Raw genomic sequence first — 17,944 nt, forward strand, 5'->3', positions numbered from 1 at the left:
TAATAGGTCTCCTCATCCAGCCTTAGATGGCAAGACTCCTTTTGAGGCATGATGCGGTAGAAAACCAGTTGTGAGTCACCTTAGAGTCTTCAGTTGTCCAGCCTAGGCAAACCTTTCTTCCAGGAGTTGCAAGGCACCAACACCTAAGCCTTGTACCTTCATTGGTTATGAAGACAATGTGAAGGCTTATAGACTGATAGATCCAGAGACTCGTGATATTTTTGTGGAGAAGGATGTTCACTTTGAGGAAAGTTCTCCCAGCTTATCCTATAATCCTCTCCACACATCGTATACAGTGGAAACTGATAGTGACACCAGCGATAGTGCTTCAACAGGTTCAGACACGTGAGGTTCTGTCGAAAGTTACAGTGAGAGGTCACATCAGTCTAGTCCACACGCTTACATTTCCACAGTGAAAGGTCCATCACATCATGGTACATCTTGTCTTCTGGCTACAACTTCAGTTGACTTGGGAGATAGACTTGAGGACTTTCATCTTCTCATTGATAAAGTTGATCCTTCTACAGTTGTTGCGAGGGCTCACTCTGACCCTCATGTCCATTCTCTACATGATCAATCTATACAGGTTGGCATGATTGTGGATCCTTATGAACGGCAATTAGTGGAGGTCTCTTTATTAGTTGAGGAGACAAATGGTTCAGTCAAACAGGTTCAACAGACATCCTTGACTGATCTGCATTCGTTCTTTTTAGCACAATTGGAAGGGGTGAACTTCAGCATCAGTACAGGGATACTTGAGCATGTTTCAGGTCCACCATACATCTTTAGGAGTGTACCTTTGCCTTTGTTTCTTTCTAAGGGGAGGAACATCATTCTGCATTCTTGGACCAGCTTCTTCATCGGAGCAGCTTTCACTTGTAGGCATTCTTCTTCTTTTTTTTTGTGGGGGGGGGGGCGGGCTATCCTGTCTCTCTTCCTTCTCTCATTCTCTTATGTATATACTAGATGTATGTTGTAATGGGGGGGTCTTGATTACTCCATCCATCACTGCATCCTTATTTATCTCTCTTTTTGGGGGAGGGTTTTTCCCATGAGGTTTTCCCTCTTTCCCCGCTTTATGAGAGAATGCATTTTCATTATGTACATGGGTACCTAATATGGCCTCGTAACCGGGATCCATTATGCATCTTCATCCTGGTTCGTAAGCTTAAGGGCATTCCCCTAAGTTACAATTAAGGGGGGGTGTTGGTGTAAATAAGTATTTACTTATTACACTTACTTAAGTTTACTTAGGTTAATGCATTAGTTTATTATTTTGCATTATTTTATTTTTGAGACACTTAGGAGTTTGTGCACTCTTATGAGTTGTCATGATGACATCACAGGGGTCTGCACCTCTTTTAAGCACATGTTGTCTACAACACAGGAATCCTCTACACACATATGACACTTTTTCCATTCATCTAGAATGTTGGATAAGGTGCTTAGTTGCCTTATCTTCTGGTTGTTTCTAGAGACATTCTAGGTGCTTCCTAAGAGGCCTTTATATACAGGCACTCCTAGTGTACTCTTAATTATGGCATATTGAATACATTGTCATTCTGATCATACTCTCTCTCTCTTTGGTCTACTATGTGCTTATGTTTGAGTTCTTAATTCTTGGGTGAATTTTTCCCTTAGGCAAATTCTTACAAAAGTATCTTCATGAAGTCCTTCCATTACCTTATTTCTAGCAGCTATCTACTCAATCCAATCCTCAAGTTTACCAATCTCATCTATTGTATACACTTCCATAAGTGTATGATACCTTTGACCTTTTATTGTTTGGAGTGCTTGAAGGTCTTTTCCCCAGGTATGTACCTCATCCATAAGCCCAAAATCCTAGTCTACTATAGATAGCAGTTTCTCTGCACTAGAATGAACATTATGTAACAGGTTCAAATTGGCTTATATTATCTCTACTCCCTTTTGCTCAAAATTGTCATACCATTGCTAACATGCTCCCAAAAAATAATCAACTTGGACACTACCCTTATCTATCCTTTCTAATGTCACAGTGAGAGTAGCCTCTGGATGGTCTTGATCCAATGGACCTACAATTCTATGCAAATATCCTCTTAGTAGCTCATTTTCTTTGTGAAGCTTTATCAATTCACTCTCATTATCATCAAAATATCTGAACACCTCCTTGACACCCATAGTGATCATTACTTTGGTTGTATCTACTGTGGACTTTTCTAATAGGACTTATGTAATCTAATAGTCCTTAGGAGTCAAATCTTTGGTCTTAGCATATGGAGGAGGAATGTATATGTGAGCAAGTAGGTCATGATCTCTATTCTTCATTATGAAGGTCAACTTTTGTGCATCACCCATAGGTGGCTTAGGCCTCTTGATGGATTCTACTAGCGCATCCATACTCTCCTCTTCATTCAGGTTTAGATGTCACTTTTGTCGAACCATAATTTCTCTCTTCAACCAGGTTGGTGATGTGCCCATTGGAGACAAGTACTTTGTTGAAGAGGAGGTTTTCCTAGCAAGCCCCTTTCCCTTATCACTCTTTTCTAGAGTATTCTCCTTTTGTAAGAGATCTAAATTTGGTGTCCCTACATCTGTTGTATCCAAAGTCCTAGCCTCCATATCTTGAGAAATGTTATGAGGGTCTTCAGGTATCTACCCTTCCTTGGATACTTCATCTAGTGGTATTTGTTTAGGCTCTTCCTCATGTCCTGCTCTCTCTTCTTTAGTGGCAGGAGGGAGGGGAGTGGTTGATCCTTTGTCCAAATATGAAAAATCCTAAAATGGTGGTGGTTAGGTACCTAGAGATCCTTTTGGTAGAGCTAACATTTGATTTCAATTCCCTCCCAAAGGTTTTTTCATAGGTGTATCTCATATTTATCACCCATCATTTCAGTCCCTATTGGCATGAAGTCGAAATCAGATATTTTTTAAATATCTATTCCTTGCCCCTCTTGCTCATCTATCCACTATTACAACTCATCCTCTAAAGTTGTAACCTCAATATGTTGTCTAGTAATAGATGGTGGCATGATGGTTGAGCTCCTCCTCTTCTCTTCTTGGGAAGCCCTTTCCAAGTGTGTCCTTTGACTCAATGGGAGATTATCTTCTTCATCTTCTTCATTATCTTCATCCTCTTTAGGGATGGTTTCTGGGATTAGAGGAATAGTGATAACCCTTCTTTGTATCTTTTGCCTCCTAGTCCTTCTGACAATAGGTCTGACTCTAGCTTTCTTAACAGGTGAAGTATAGGCTTGTTCCTCTTGTGCAGGTGGTGACACCTCTTGTGCTTCCTATTTTAGTGTTTGTTTCTATTCTAGCTCTAGTGGAGGTACTTGTGGAATATCTTGAGTTTTAGCTGCCTCTACATTTTGAGGCTCTTGGTTCTTAGGTGCTTGAGCTACCTCGTGAGCTTGAGTCACCTCTAATTATTGAGGTTCTTTAGCTTCTTTCTTAGCTTGCTTGGGAGAAGCTCTTTTCCTCTTATTCTTCCCTTGGTTAGCTCTGAAGTATCCAACATCTCTGTCATGCTTATATACCATTTATGGCCTGACTGGAGACTGCATAGGGAAAGTTGGTACTATTACTTTTGCACCTTTACACTTGGAAGGTGATTGTTTGAGGAACTGGGTCCATCTTAAAGGGCTTCTTGATCTAGTCCTTTGTCAATTTGATTATATGTCTCTCCTTGTGATTGATATCTACATTTTCTTCCCTATCAACCTCTACATTCATAATTGATCTATCAAATATCTTTTCCTAATTGCACAAGGGATCCAAGGTCTCTTGAGTGTCCTTTTGAATAGCCTTAAGTGGGATTTTTATCTTCAAAGTGCTACCCACTAGATATAGTCATCCAACAATAGTCCCTAATTCGGATATCATAGTCATCTATCACGTTCATCCAATGATCCTCTACTGCATCTTCATGAATGAATTGTTTTTCTGCCAAAAGTTGAACTCTGCCAATATTGTCAAAAAATGGATGAGGAGAGTTGTAATCTTCCAAGGGATATTGATCCCATTCTACATCAAAAGTCATGATATCTTGTTTCCTTTATACCCTAACCAAACCTATAGTGATGGGCCATATCCTTGTTGTTGCCTCTACTAACATCCTCTTGGCATAATCACCCTCAATGAATTGGATGATTGCAAAAATGAAAGCATCATTGACTATTATGCATTCTTTTCTCTGATCCAAGAGCTTCTTCTTTACTAATTGGGAACATACTGCATAAGGCCAAGCATTAGCATCTTGCATGCTTCCCTTCTTATACAATCCTAGATAGTCAATTGTTCTTGCCACCAATAAATACACCAAGTATGATGTCATGTAAAACTTGGAGTTGACTTTGACTCCTACCAATTGCTCATCTAACTTTTCACTTAGTATTGTAGCTCAATCAATTGGCATTTTAGTTGTTCTGATGGTCTCGATGTAATGTACCATCCAGATATTCAGGTGCCTAGCTCTTGGTAAACCCATAATCCTACTTAGAAGCACAATGGAGTATCCAATATCATCCTTCATGTATCCTCTGGTCATATCTACCTTGCCTGGTCTTTGTCCCACCGGTGTTCTATCAATCAAGAATGATGATTGTATGATCTCTTTAGCTTCCTTTTCATGTTCCCTATACCATCTTTCTACTTAATGATAAGTAATTTTCACATATTGATATGCTCTCAGAAGATGGAAGACTTTCTCAATGTTCATCGATCTTAAATCCAAGACTATCTCCCCTATTATACTCTTCACAACTCTTTCTTCTAAAATCTAGTTCTCTGCCAATGCCATGACAAGCTCTGAAGATTGCATTGGTGTAGGATGTGAGCCTGCATTAACCAAGCCTGATCTGATAAGTGTTGAGACCATTATGGGCCTCTCCTTAGGCTTCTTGAAAAGTACCAAGAATGCATTACATTCAATATGTCCCAATTTCATATCTCTAATCTCTAAATGTCCATCCTAGAAGCGTGATTTCTTAGGTGCACCTTGAAATTTGAAAACAACTAGTTTTGGAGCCATCTTCTCTTCAAATGAGGATGATGAGGAAGCCATTTTATTTAAACAAAACATAAATACATTATTCTAGAGAGGTAAAAATTAAACCCTAATTCCTAAAGAACCAAACCCAGAACTCCAAAACCCTCACAAAACTAATTAAATCATTCATTTAGCTCTATTTGTGTAGTTTAACGCACCTTCCCACCTTCATAGGTGCACTTAATGACTCAAGAATAATCATTTAGCATATTTGAGGTGTGTAGATGTGCTTAATGACTCAAGAATAGTCATTTAGAGTAGTTGTGCACCTACACAGGTGCACACCCTGATAGGGTGCACACATGCGCATGTGTGCTACAACGCACATTGTATGTACGAATGAGGACTTGGCCAATTTTGGAAGGTTAAGAGTGTGTACTTGTGCACCTTAATGGGGTGTGCATGTGCACACCCTTACTTATGTTTAGGTTGGTCAAAAATGGTGCGCAAATGTGCACCATTACCTAGGTTCTTAGTTTAGGTCTTGTGAAAGGTGCACAGGTGCACACCTTTCCCTTAAGTTTTTTTTAAGTTTTTTGTTAAATGGAAAATACAAGTGCACACATACGCACCTTGGATAGGTGTACAGGTGCGCACCTTTATAATACCCTAACTAAGTGTTGTGTGCAGGAGAAAGGAAATTTAGTGCACCTCTATAGGTGCATAGGTGTGCTCTTGCGACTTGAAGGAGAAAAATGAATAAGGGGAGTGAGGTGGTCTCAGGTATTTATAGATCCGAGACCATGCACACCTTATGGATGTGTGCACCTGTGCAGGTGTGCACCTCCAAAGGGTGCGCATGTGAACTTCCACATCTAGTGCACTTGCGCAGGCATGATAGGTGCGCATGTGTGCTAGTGCACACCTTAACCTTTTGATCATCTTTTTGGTCCAAATTACTTAAATCTAACAACTGGGTTTTTTAGGCAAGGTTCTAGGCAAGACATAGACTCTAGGTAGAGTCCCAAAAATGACTTAGACCCAAGACTAGGGATCGTAAAAAGAAAAAAAATTTACTAGCAGGTCCCCATTTCTAGGAGAAATGGGGAATGCATTGTGAAACTACAACAAGTACTTACAAGAATGGGTGTTGGGAGGATGTAATTGGTTCAGTGGGTGCATGCATCTTGCTCTTTGAGGAACGACCTTGATAGTAGTTTTTTTTGAATCTATTGATCAATGCATTAGAAGCTTCTTGTTCTCTTTGAAATGAAATTATTTCTACCCTAGTCACCCCAGGGCCATTTTTGCCTTTGCACATTCCAAATCCTTTACCAGCATGGCCCATAAAATGAAGCTTCACCTAGGAATATGAGCTATTAAAAGGTTCTCCTTTGTTACTTTGACAATAATTGCACTTCCAATATTATGAGTCACCTCCTACAACCTATGATATTTGTCTTCTATGTCTTTACAAACGAGAACCTATACCAGTTTTGAAATTATCAATCCCTTCCCCTCCTTGGCCCCCACTAAACTTTGACTAGCACTACCACTGGTATCCATTCCTACCTAGTTTTTTGTAACTTATTCTATAAGAAAATAAATAAACTTTAATTAGGTCCTAACAACTATGAACGTCATACATACAAGTGGAAATAGGTGAGAAAAAACTACTAAAATAGATACCCAAACTTGCTTCTACATATCTTTTTTTTAAAATTGAAAAAAGACTTGAAAAGTTTCTTCAGGAACTTGAAAAAACTCATCAAAATACTCAAGAATGGGATTGATCACTTACCTTGAATGATTTCAACTCCTTTGAGAAATTTATCTCTCACCCTTCAATTGATCCTCTTCAAAAATGTTGAACTTGGCTTCACAATGGCAATGCAAACTAGAGACCAAATGAGAAGTGGTTGTAGCTGCAAACAAAGTTCCAAAATGAGTTGTGAATGCTTCAACATTCACCTTTAGGGTCATTTTAGTGTTTTGCAGTAAAAAGAATTTAAAAAAGAAACTGCAACATGTGCATAATGAGAAAGTTAAGTTATTTTAAAGTTATTTTAATTTATTTTGGTCGTTGGGCCCACAAATGCTCTTGAATGCTTCAAAATCCCTGCAAAAGCTGGCTGGAAGCCAACAACAAGCTTTTAGATGTGTTTACAGAGCCTATGTTTGGCTTTTGGCTAGCTTCTAGATGCATCTAGGACCCATCCATATCAGCAAGCGGGGGCATGAGACATGAATCGGTAACTTAGTATGCGCTTGTTGAGAAGAGAACCCATAGAGGCATGGTCTGGAAAGAATCTCTCATTGAGACATCTAAAAATCTTTGGTTGTGAGGAATATGCTCAATTTATAATGACAAAAGATTGAAATTGGATCACAATGCGGTTAACTATTTCTTCATTAGCTATGGCTCTAATGTGAAGGGTTACAAGCTTTGGGGATCCAGTTACCAAGAAGGCTCTCTACATTAGAAGTGAAATATTTTGTAAGTTGAAACCTTCCAAAATTGATTTGCAGTGAGAGAAGAGGAATAGATAAAGGAGGTAGTTCATATACCATCTACTCCTATAAGAAATGAACTATACATTCTTGTGGAACCTGATGATGTGGAGAGCTCCAACACCTCTAAAAGTTCTAAAGAAGAGCAAGAACCTCAACATCAACCATTGATGAGGTATACTGGTGAAAGAAAATGACTTGGTAGATATGGTTATCCACATAAAAGGTTCGAAAATTCTTTATTGAATTCTAGTCATACATTTTCTTTGATTACTAACATTGATGAGCCTAGGATTATTAGAGAGGTTATGGGTATGAATTATGCAGATTATTGGATGGAAGCCATGAATGAAGAGATGGAAGCAACAAAGAAGAATGTTACATAGGACTTGGTACTTTTGCCTAAAGGATATAAACCTATAGTATGTAAATGAGTTTTCACAAATAAATTAGGTCCAGATGGTAGTGTCGAGAAGTATAAGGCAAGTTTGGTCACAAAGGGGTATTCATAAGGAGAGGAAATTGATTATTCTAAAATATTATCTCCAATATTGAAGCTAGCATCCATTCGATTTGTGTTATCACTTGCAACGGCTTATGATTTTTAAGTTGAGCAAATGAATGTGAAGACATCGTTCCTTATGGTGAATTGAGAAAATTTATGTCACGACCAAAGAATTTCATTGAAAAAGGTAAAGAAAACCTTATTTGTAATTTGAAGAAATATCTTATATGATTTAAACAAACTCCTAGAATGTGGTATCAAATATCTCACACTTGTGTATTTTCTTTGGGATTTTTGAGATCTAATTTGTCATTGTGTATGTTAATATAAGTCTGAAAATGGTCACATTCTTATCATAGTCTTGTATGTGAATGATATGTCATTTATTGGAAATGGTGAAAGAATGATTTCAAAATTGAAGTCCCAATTAGCAACACACTTTGAAATGAAAGGTATAGATGCAACAAGATATATTCTTGGGATTGAGATCATTAGAGATAGAGCTAGACAAAAGCTTTGGATGAGCCATAATAAGTATGTTAACTCAATGTTGGAGAGGATCATCATGGTAGCTTGCACGTAGTTAGTTGTTCCAATGTTACAAGGGACAAAGATTTCTAAGGAGGATAGTCCAAAATATCCTATTGAGATGGAGGACATGGCCAAAGTGCCCTATGTGAGTATTTTGGTAACCTAATTTATGCTATATTGTGTATAAGGGTAGACATTGCCGAAGCAGTAGGATTCCTTCATCCATAAATGGCTAATTTGGGAAGGGTGCATTGGAATGTAGTTACGAGAGTGTTCATATTTTTTGGGTTATATCTGAGTATTCCTTATGTTATCATAGTAATCTTACTAGATCATGAAAAATAGTTTCCCTTTGTGGATATGTGGATTCAGATTGGGTAAGTGACATTGACATAAAAGAAGATCCACGTGTGGATATGTTTTCATGATATTTGGTGGTGCAATTAGTTGGATGAGTAAGAAGTAGGATGTAGTTGCTTTGTCCACTACAAAACCAGAGCATTTAGGAGATACTTATGCTTCTAAAGATGTCATCCGGCTTAAGAAAATTGTGCTTTGATATTGGTTTTGATGCAGGTTAGATTTCTATCTATTGTTCCAACCAGAGTGTTATTTGTTTAGCAGAGAATGCTACTTTCCATGCCACAACAAAGTATATTTATGTAAAGTATCATTTTGTCTGTGGTATTGTGGAAGATGGAAAGGTGAAGTTAGAAAAGGTTAATACTTTAGTGAATAGTGTAGATGAACTGAGAAAGCCAGTGAGCACTGAGAAGTCTAGATGGTGTGCCAGTTCTATAGGCCTTAGGGCCTTGAACAAGTGATAGATTTTTGACTCGATAGGACTTCGTCAAGTGGGAGAATGTTAGGATCATGATATCGTAACTTTTGAGTGCAAACATGCTATTTATTTATTTATTTCTCTTAACCCACTTTGGAAATCCTAATTTTAAGGAGGTAGTGGTTGTATGCATTAATTATGGCATGTTAATCAACCACACTTCAACACGGTCCTTACATGCAAAACCATCCCAGAATGAACAATGAGTGATTCAACCAAAATGATTTGGAAAATTGACATGTTGCCTCCTAACTAGATGGATTTTGCCATTGCTCTCAGAACGAGAAGGTAGCAACCAGACCTCTAGTATGAAGGATTTTGTAAAGCTATATGAGAATGCAATATTATACTAAATGAGATGCAATTAATCTAAGAATAAAGGAAAGAAAATTATACTATATGTGCATTTTAAAATCTAGATGATACTAATATACTAGAAAGTATAAAGCTATGGATGTATGAGTAAATGGATAGGTATTTCAGCATAAGTTCGATGCAAAATTCATTCAACCTCTGTAATGAGGAATTGAAGGTTCCTTCAATAGAATCCCATGATTGATCGACAGTCGAGATCAATTGAAATGAATGGTCAAGATTGAAGATGAGACTCAGTTAGAATGGAAAATTCCCTGTGTAGATGAAGTTAATTGTTTCATATCTAAATGTCATGGAGAGTTAACTGATTCTCTTCTGAGTGTGAGAGAGAGTTAACTAAGTTAATTCCATTTCAGGTTCTAGTTCACTCAGAATTTCCATTTCTGAACTGAAGAGAAGATTTGGAGAGAATATTTAATTTAATAAAATAGGATATGATCTCATAAATGCATAAACTTTAATTAATTGAATAATTAAATTCAATAATTAAAATGAAGACATTGTTAAATTAAATACACTTGATTCCTTTGTACATTAGCTAAAGAAGTAATTTAATTTAATTAAAGTATGAACTCTTATAATTAAATTAAACTTAATCAATAGGTTTAATGTAGCTAATTTGAGTCAATACTTAGGAATTAAATAAAGAAAGTGATTAATGCAAATTTGGGTTTTCTACATTTGACACTTAGGTCAAGTAGCGAGTATCAAAATCATATTTGCCTAGTAAAATAGGACTTTGGAATGATTGAATAGACCAAAATTGCTTAACATGGCAATGTGCCAATTTTGGGGCATTACAGTGGTATAAGTTATGACGTTGAATCTATGCAATGATTATGATAGTTACTAATTCGGTGGAAGCGTCGTATAGAGTTAAAGTTTGATAATTGATATTTATGGACCACTATTTGCAAATGTGAGGTAGATGTTGCATGTGGGATAGTGACCATTATGGTTGAGTAATGCTTTGTTGCATTAGAACTTTCTATGTGCAATGTGTCGTTGATTTAGCATGTTGACACCACATACCTCTTTAGTATTAGAGATGGTTTTGAAAACCATGCACTCTTTCCACTTGTGTTGAGCTCTATGAATATATAGCTATTTAGTGCATTTGATGATGTTAGGTTGAATATCTTCTAAGGAGTGTTTATGTGGCGTATATTCTCTAGAATGCTTTGATGTTATATTTAATTTTGATCAGCAGTGATTCAAACATTGTATTGTAATTGTTGTTGTTACTGATAATACAATTGAATCTAGCTTTTGGGTGGTGGATTTTTTACTTAAAGGGTTTTCCCATTTATATCTAGTGTTGTGAGTTTATTTAATTAAATATGATTGTGTATGTGTTTAATAGTTTGCAATAGCTTAAGGGTTTGTAAGAAATTATTGCATCATCTCTCCTATTAGATTTAGCATTTGGAAATATTTTTTTGCGCTTAGCTTCCTTTCAATATTTACAACTGTGTAAGCTTTAGACGTGTTGATTTTTTATTTATTGATGAATAAGAATAATAAATTAATTTTAGAAAATAATATTCAAACTTAAGATAAGCAATCAATCTTTCAAGGAGAAGCCTTGTAGTAGGCTCCTTCTGCATTTCTCATTTGCTATATGATATGCTGACCTTGGTTTGCAGTTATTTCGTTTCTCTTCTCTAGTCACTGATTTTCCGCAATAAATAACTTTGCATCTTGTTGAATATTAAAAACATATCCATATCTTATATTTGTTCTTGCAACTTGTTTTTACACTAGTTTTTATTTTTATAAACAAAAGCTATAAAATTCTTCTAGAATACATTTTTTAATCCTCACAATTCAAATTAAAATAACAAATATTTTTGTATATTAAATAAAGCTATAAGATTACATGAAAGAGTAGCAATTCTAAAATAGAACTCTAAAAAGATAATAAAAAGTACAATATGCCTTAAAATCACATAATCAATCCACGTTTTCAAGCTTATCCAAAAAACTTTGTATACACAACCACAAATACATTTAAAAAGCAAGTCTTCCGTATACATGGCATCTGATGGCTATGGATGTTATAGTTAGGGAGCAGGTTGGACCAGTTAGTAGAATGGAAATTTTAATACCATGTTAAATGTAGAAACTTATAATGTTGAAGTACAATAAATTTAGTTGGTCTATAGGGGAAATGACTTAGTAGTTGTCAAGGCTAACTTTGCGCACCTATAGTTCAAAATCCGTATATCAAAATTTGCCAATTTTTTCAATGAACCTTCATAGGTGAGTAAAGAGCTTAAAGATAACCTTTCATCTTTCCCACATTTACGGAGCTCTTTGTAGAACTCAAAGTGCAAGGTGCTCTAAAACTGCCATTTTAAAACGTTCACTTGATACCCATCATCTAAAAAGCCCAATAATCGCTCACCCAAAAAATAGTACCTTTTGCACAAATGGACCAATCAGCAACCAAGAAAACTAAAAAATGATCAACTATTAGTAGATTTGCAATTTTTTTTGGGTGGGGGGGAGGGGTGGGGGCGGGGGTGTTTGGGTAGTAATATGGGGGGGTAGAAGATTGCAATAATTGGAAGTTTAGATGTAGCAATGATTGTTAAGTAAACATAGATTGGTTTTTGCAAATGTAATTACAGTGTCGTTATTATAGATATGTTCCAAATGCAGATCTCAATCTTTTATAAAAATAAGAGTAGAAGGCATGTCTCTATGATTAATCATTATTAGTAAACATATATTAACAAAATAAATCATATATATATATATATATTCAATCCAACTCTAGCTATATTCTTAACACCCTCTTAGCTAGGGAGGATTTGTTATGGAACACAATATGCTCTCAAGCATATGGAGATAAAACATCTCAAAGTGATATTCTTGGAATGGTGTATTTAAGGATATCAACACACACACATACATAGAGTAACATATATTGCATATAGAATTACTTCAATTCAGTATGAGGCAAAATTTCTCAAGAGCAATGCATACAAGGTAGCAACTATCTTTTCACACACACATACACAGAGTAACATATATTGCATGTAGAATTACTCCAATTCAGTATGAGGCAAAATTTCTCAAGAGCAATGCATACAAGGTAGCAACTATCTTTTGAAATTTATTATAATATACAACTATGATTAAAGAAATCTTCAAAGGCCTTGTCAAATCTTTCATACTAGTAGGAAAGGCTAATCTCCATCCAAAATGCACTAAAGACAAAACAAAGTTACTTTTTTTTTTCCACATTCATGAAAACATAGTGATTTTTTTCCACATTTTTTGTTATTTTTGACTACAAACTATGCAGATCATGAAAATCAAATGCTGAAATTTTCAAAAAAATACATGATGTTTTTTATTTTTTTAAAATTGGTCACAAGTGTACAATTTGAATGAAAGATAGCCACATCCCATACTATTATGCTCTAAAAGAATATACTAAAAAAATTCCAACCATCCTACGCTCCGAAAACCTGTGACTTTCCCTACTATTCTTGATTGGTCTAGAACAATACCCACTCTCTATAACATATTAGATAGTTTTACAGTTTTAAAACTATAAATAAGATGTATTAAAAGATGAATTGTAGATATTGTTGTAAGACAGTGTCTAACATTTACTACTATTCTCCCTTAATCTAGAGCATAACCCAAACTTAAAAACACATTAAATAACTTGTACGGGAAAATAAAGAAAGTTATCTAAAACCGTTTCAAAAGAAATTCTACAATTCTTGATTGATCTAAATTCTACAATTCTTGATTGATCTAGCACATTTACGGAATCACTGAAACACAAATTCCAAACTGCAAACCTGTTGCACTGAAAAAAATGAAGTTGATATCTCTAACACCAAATCAGACTTCTCATACCATTCTTAATTAATTTACAACATAAAAGAATTTTCCAATACAATGTCAAAATTCTGCAGTAACATCCGCCTCAATTACTCTTGCTCGTGGTTATCAGCAATTAACGACTCTTCGTCAGATAAAACTCAATTTGTGCTTATAGCTCAACTAAACAGTGCAGCTCCCATCCATATGTTCCACTAAAAACAGCTGATTTCGTCAAATATTCTGATACACTATGATCAGCATATTCTTTTCATCAGCCAAATGATGCGAATTCGAAAGTGCCGATTTAAATAAATATGCTCTATTAGGATTGTAAGATCTCCGCCACATATTTGCAGTTAACCGATACATCATACACAGGCATTAACCCTCTGGTGCATTTTTGGTTTGCGTTAATAAGTTGCAGTTTCATTCAGTTGATTTCTATTTCTAGATTCGATTGTGAGTGTTTTTAACATCAAAATCCGAAAATGTTAAGTTCCAGTTTACTCTTAGTCAGTATCCCATTTTAATACTACATCCATAATACTCTCTATTCTTACAGACTCATTTGAAAAGAAGGGCAAAAATTAGAACAACATCCTGCTTCTGTGTTCCTTATTTCTACCAATATCAGTTGTATTCACGTGTAAACTAAACCAAATCAGATAAATCTGCATTATTTAACCACATTCATGATACAAGAAAACACAGTACATAATCAAAAGGAATCTGATACAAACAAATGTCAGGATAACAAATGTGTAGAATGAAGCTCCTCAATCTTCAAAGACTCAAGAGACCCAGTCCTTAAAGATAATCTATGATATAATCGGATAAATAAATAGATAAATAGTAAAAACTAAAAACTCTCATCCCTAAGGGTCCTCTGTCTACATGATCTAAATGACATGCTCTGCTCTCTCTGCTTATAGAACAAACAATCCAGCAGCAGCAACACCAAAGAACATGATCATCCAGGCATTTAGTGATGGAATGGAATGGTAAGAGGCATCTGATGATGAAGAGCCAGTTGGAGCACTGCTTGGTGGACCACCAATAGTAGGGGTAGTAGTACCAGGGGTGGATGTAGGAGAACCAGGGGTAGAGGTAGGAGAACCGGGGGTGGATGTAGGAGAACCAGGGGTAGAGGTAGGAGAACCGGGGGATTGGACAGGGGCAGTAGGTGGTGAAGCCGAAGATGAAGGAGATGGTGTTGGCGTAGCTGTAGGTGTAGGTGTTGTTGATGGGGATGGTGATGATGATGGTGATGGTGTTGGCGAAGGGGTTGGAGAAGCTGTTGCTGCTGAGACAGTGACTGCTACCTTCTGCCCTGCGCTGCAGTGGCCAGGAACGCCGCAGATGTAGTAGTGGGCGCCTGTATCGTTGAGCTTAACAGTAGCAGGTCCAGTAGTATAGGTTTCCAAGGCACCAGTCGTAGTGCAACTGTTGTAATTTGCCTGTGTCACTCTAAGAACATTATGGGCATTCGTAGCAAAGTTGAACACTGCAATAAGTAGAATTAACATCAGGCATATGAATATGTATGTTTGGCTTAAACAGACTAAAAGTGTTAAATAGTCAAAGTTCACTAATCTTTTTCAAAATTAATTTGTTCTTTAGTGTGTGATGTTTAAGACTGCTCCAATATGTATGCATAAGTTACATGAAAGAATATGTTTCAAATGAATTTTGTGTAATTCAATTAAGAAAGTATCCATTAGTTCACTGCATTTGTTCTAGAACTGCCCGTCTTTAAACACAACCTCCTGGAGCGGTAAATACATTTCCATTCATCAAATCTATCTAGACAAGAAGGGCATTTGACATTTGGTTTGTCGACCTGATTTGGGCGGATTAGCCATGCTTACAAGAGAAATCCCCTGTTCTTACAGTAAAGGCCGATGTTATTTCAAAGCTATATGCCCTTCGGGGAAAAAAAGCAAACCAAATTTTGATCAAGAGAAACCAAGAGGGGTTTAGCGCAAGGATTCTTCCTCAACCGGAGAAGAACTCGAATCAAGGTAACAGATCTGCGCCTTTTACTTCGAAGCTAAATGCCCTTTGGACAAAAAAGTAAAACAAATATTGATCAAGAGAAACCCCGAAGGCTTTAGGGTGAAGATTCCTCATATGTTTGGGGAAGAACTCAAATCAGTGTAACAGATATCCATTGTCTATCTGTGTCTATATTTCAAATCCAATCCCTCTCCTGATCACCTAGAGCTTTGTATTAAGCCCTCCCCACTCTACCTAGAGCTTTGTATTAAGGGTGTTGCTCAGTCGAGGGATCATGAAGAAGATTAGTTGTCACTGTGATTTCAAATCCAACCCCTCCCCTGTTCACCTAAAATGTCTTGATTGTCACTATGATAATCCCGGAAGATTGAAGAACTCATTCACGATGATCATCTGGGATGATTCATAAACCTCCTAGGCATACACAAGAAAATGGGTTTTGTGGGTTCTATTCCATGGTTGTCACTATGATAATCTCGGAAGATTGAAGAACTTGTTCACTATGATAATCTGGGATGATTCAAATAAACACCCTTCATCACTATGAAAAAAACTGGGGCTTATGGGTTCTATTCGATTGATGCATGCTGTAGGAAAGAAAACCCGGACAAAACAAAAGCTCGACAAACTCTCAACCCCACCTCCTCTGAATCCTCCCCAAGAGCCCATCTTCATCTCTCAAAACCCTCATAAAAGAAGCAAAAAGTTATTCACATTTTGAAAAACAGGGACCTGAAAAAAATTCCCCTGATCAGATCAGTAACGTAAACTCATGACAGCCTATAATCAAAAGAGAAACTTACCGAGTGTATCTCCAACTTTGAAGGTGGAATTTGCCGCCCAGCTTGTGTAGAGCGTACTGCCAGTGGGAATAGTCCACCCGGAGGCCCCTCCCACAGTATGACTCACCGCAGCAGCGCAATGGAGGGCGACCGCCATGGAAACCCCAAAAACCAGCAGAGCCCTTGTGCTAAGAAAAGCCATGTTCCCAGGTCGACCCACTTCACAAAACAAGTTCAATATGCCTGAAAACCGCACTTCAGCCAGAACAAGGATCGAAGAATCAGTGGGTTTGCAGGAAATAGGAGACCAAGCCCTGTTTTTATATGGAAAAAAGTGGGAATATAAAAAATATATATATATAACCGTATGGAAGAACTTGTTCAAAACGGAATGCGCGTTTTCTTAAAAGCAGAAGAATTCAAACACCGCCAATAGTACTCCAGCGAAGAACGAACGGTAAAAAGGCGTAAACAGCACGCAGCTTTTATTAGGCAGAGTCTCGATCCTCCACGACCTAATCCGTCCGTTCGTAGCTAGTTCACCCTGTATCTACCTGCCACATTAGTCTTCCAATTCGTTGAACAATACTTCACATTTTCCCCATTTATATTGTAAACAATTCAGAAGCATCGTAGTCAACAGCCCGTTTTAAGGATTCTGATCAATACTTTTTTCTGTTATGTTTTTTCTTCCTTCCTCACCCCGGTGTGAATGATAGTGACATTGTGAGGAACCAGTGAGAAGACCCGCAGAAAACGTGGTGGTTGATCCCCCGAAGCTTTAGGTATGAATTGGGCATGGATATCAATTCTTCGTTCCAACTCTTTGGGTCTTGTTTTGACATATTCCTAACCGTGCTGAGTCAATCAATGGAGGTGCATCTAGTGAAAACAAAAACAAAAACAAGCATATCTTTATTGGTTACCTAGGAAGTTTTGATGAGCATCATCTACAAGGATAAAGTGCTAGGTGGTACAATTTAAGTGCACTTTAAACAACTTTTTTTATACAAGAGTTTTGATGAGCATCATCTACATGGGATAAGTGCTAAGTGGCACAATTTTTTCTATATAAAAGTTTTGATGAGCATCATCTACATGGGATAAGTGCTAAGTGGTACAATTTAACTCGGCTTTAAACATTTTTTTCTATATAGTATTTAGGTGGATAATTGGTTTAAGGATTGTTTATTTAATTGAACAAAGCAATACTTTTTACAAAGAATGGGTTATTAAGCAATATCACTATACAATGAGACTTAATTGACAAGGACATCAAACATAACTCAAACTATGAAAAGGGAAGTACAAGGAATGATAAATCTTACACTCCTTTGATGTAACCAAAATGAAAAAAACTTATATCTATATAATTCAAAAAACAAACTTATGTTTATCTTGTATAAAAACACATATTTATCTTATATTTTTTTCATTTATTATATTTTATAAAACATATATTGAAGCAAGTTGTACTTACTATTTCTTGGGTCACGTCAACAAAGTTCTTCTCATACCCTATCTATATGATTCAAAAAAAAAAAAAAGCTTATATTTATCTTGTATAA

The 17,944-nt window shown here is 36.6% G+C and overlaps 1 protein-coding gene across 2 annotated transcripts; it reads right to left on the bottom strand.

Moving 5' to 3' along the window:
- Positions 1–14,293: 14,293 nt before the first annotated feature.
- LOC149574980 (uncharacterized) lies at positions 14,294–16,956 on the bottom strand. Of its 2 annotated transcripts, XM_089814823.1 has the most exons (3): positions 16,741–16,956; positions 16,398–16,631; positions 14,294–15,082 (listed from the first exon to the last, which is right to left on the bottom strand). In XM_089814823.1, the coding sequence occupies exons 2-3, from the start codon at positions 16,576–16,578 to the stop codon at positions 14,505–14,507; spliced, it is 759 nt and encodes a 252-aa protein (XP_089670949.1). In that variant the 5' UTR covers positions 16,579–16,631; positions 16,741–16,956; the 3' UTR covers positions 14,294–14,504. The 2 variants fall into 2 exon arrangements, with proteins under 2 accessions (XP_089670949.1, XP_089670948.1); XM_089814822.1 differs by lacking the exon at positions 16,741–16,956 and having other exon boundaries at positions 16,398–16,668.
- Between the last annotated feature and the right edge of the window lie 988 nt (positions 16,957–17,944).

The sequence above is a fragment of the Cupressus sempervirens genome, chromosome 2 (assembly GCF_028749045.1).
Source record: "Cupressus sempervirens isolate cs-2001-9-10 chromosome 2, ASM2874904v1, whole genome shotgun sequence".
In the NCBI taxonomy this organism is placed as follows: Eukaryota; Viridiplantae; Streptophyta; class Pinopsida; order Cupressales; family Cupressaceae; genus Cupressus; species Cupressus sempervirens.

Coding starts and splice junctions, on each gene's coding strand:
- LOC149574980 (XM_089814823.1), bottom strand. CDS start 16,578: ATGGCTTTTCTTAGCACAAGGGCTCTGCTGGTTTTTGGGGTTTCCATG. Junction 15,083..16,397: donor CAAAGTTGGAGATACACTCG/GTAAGTTTCTCT, acceptor TACTTATTGCAG/TGTTCAACTTTGCTACGAAT.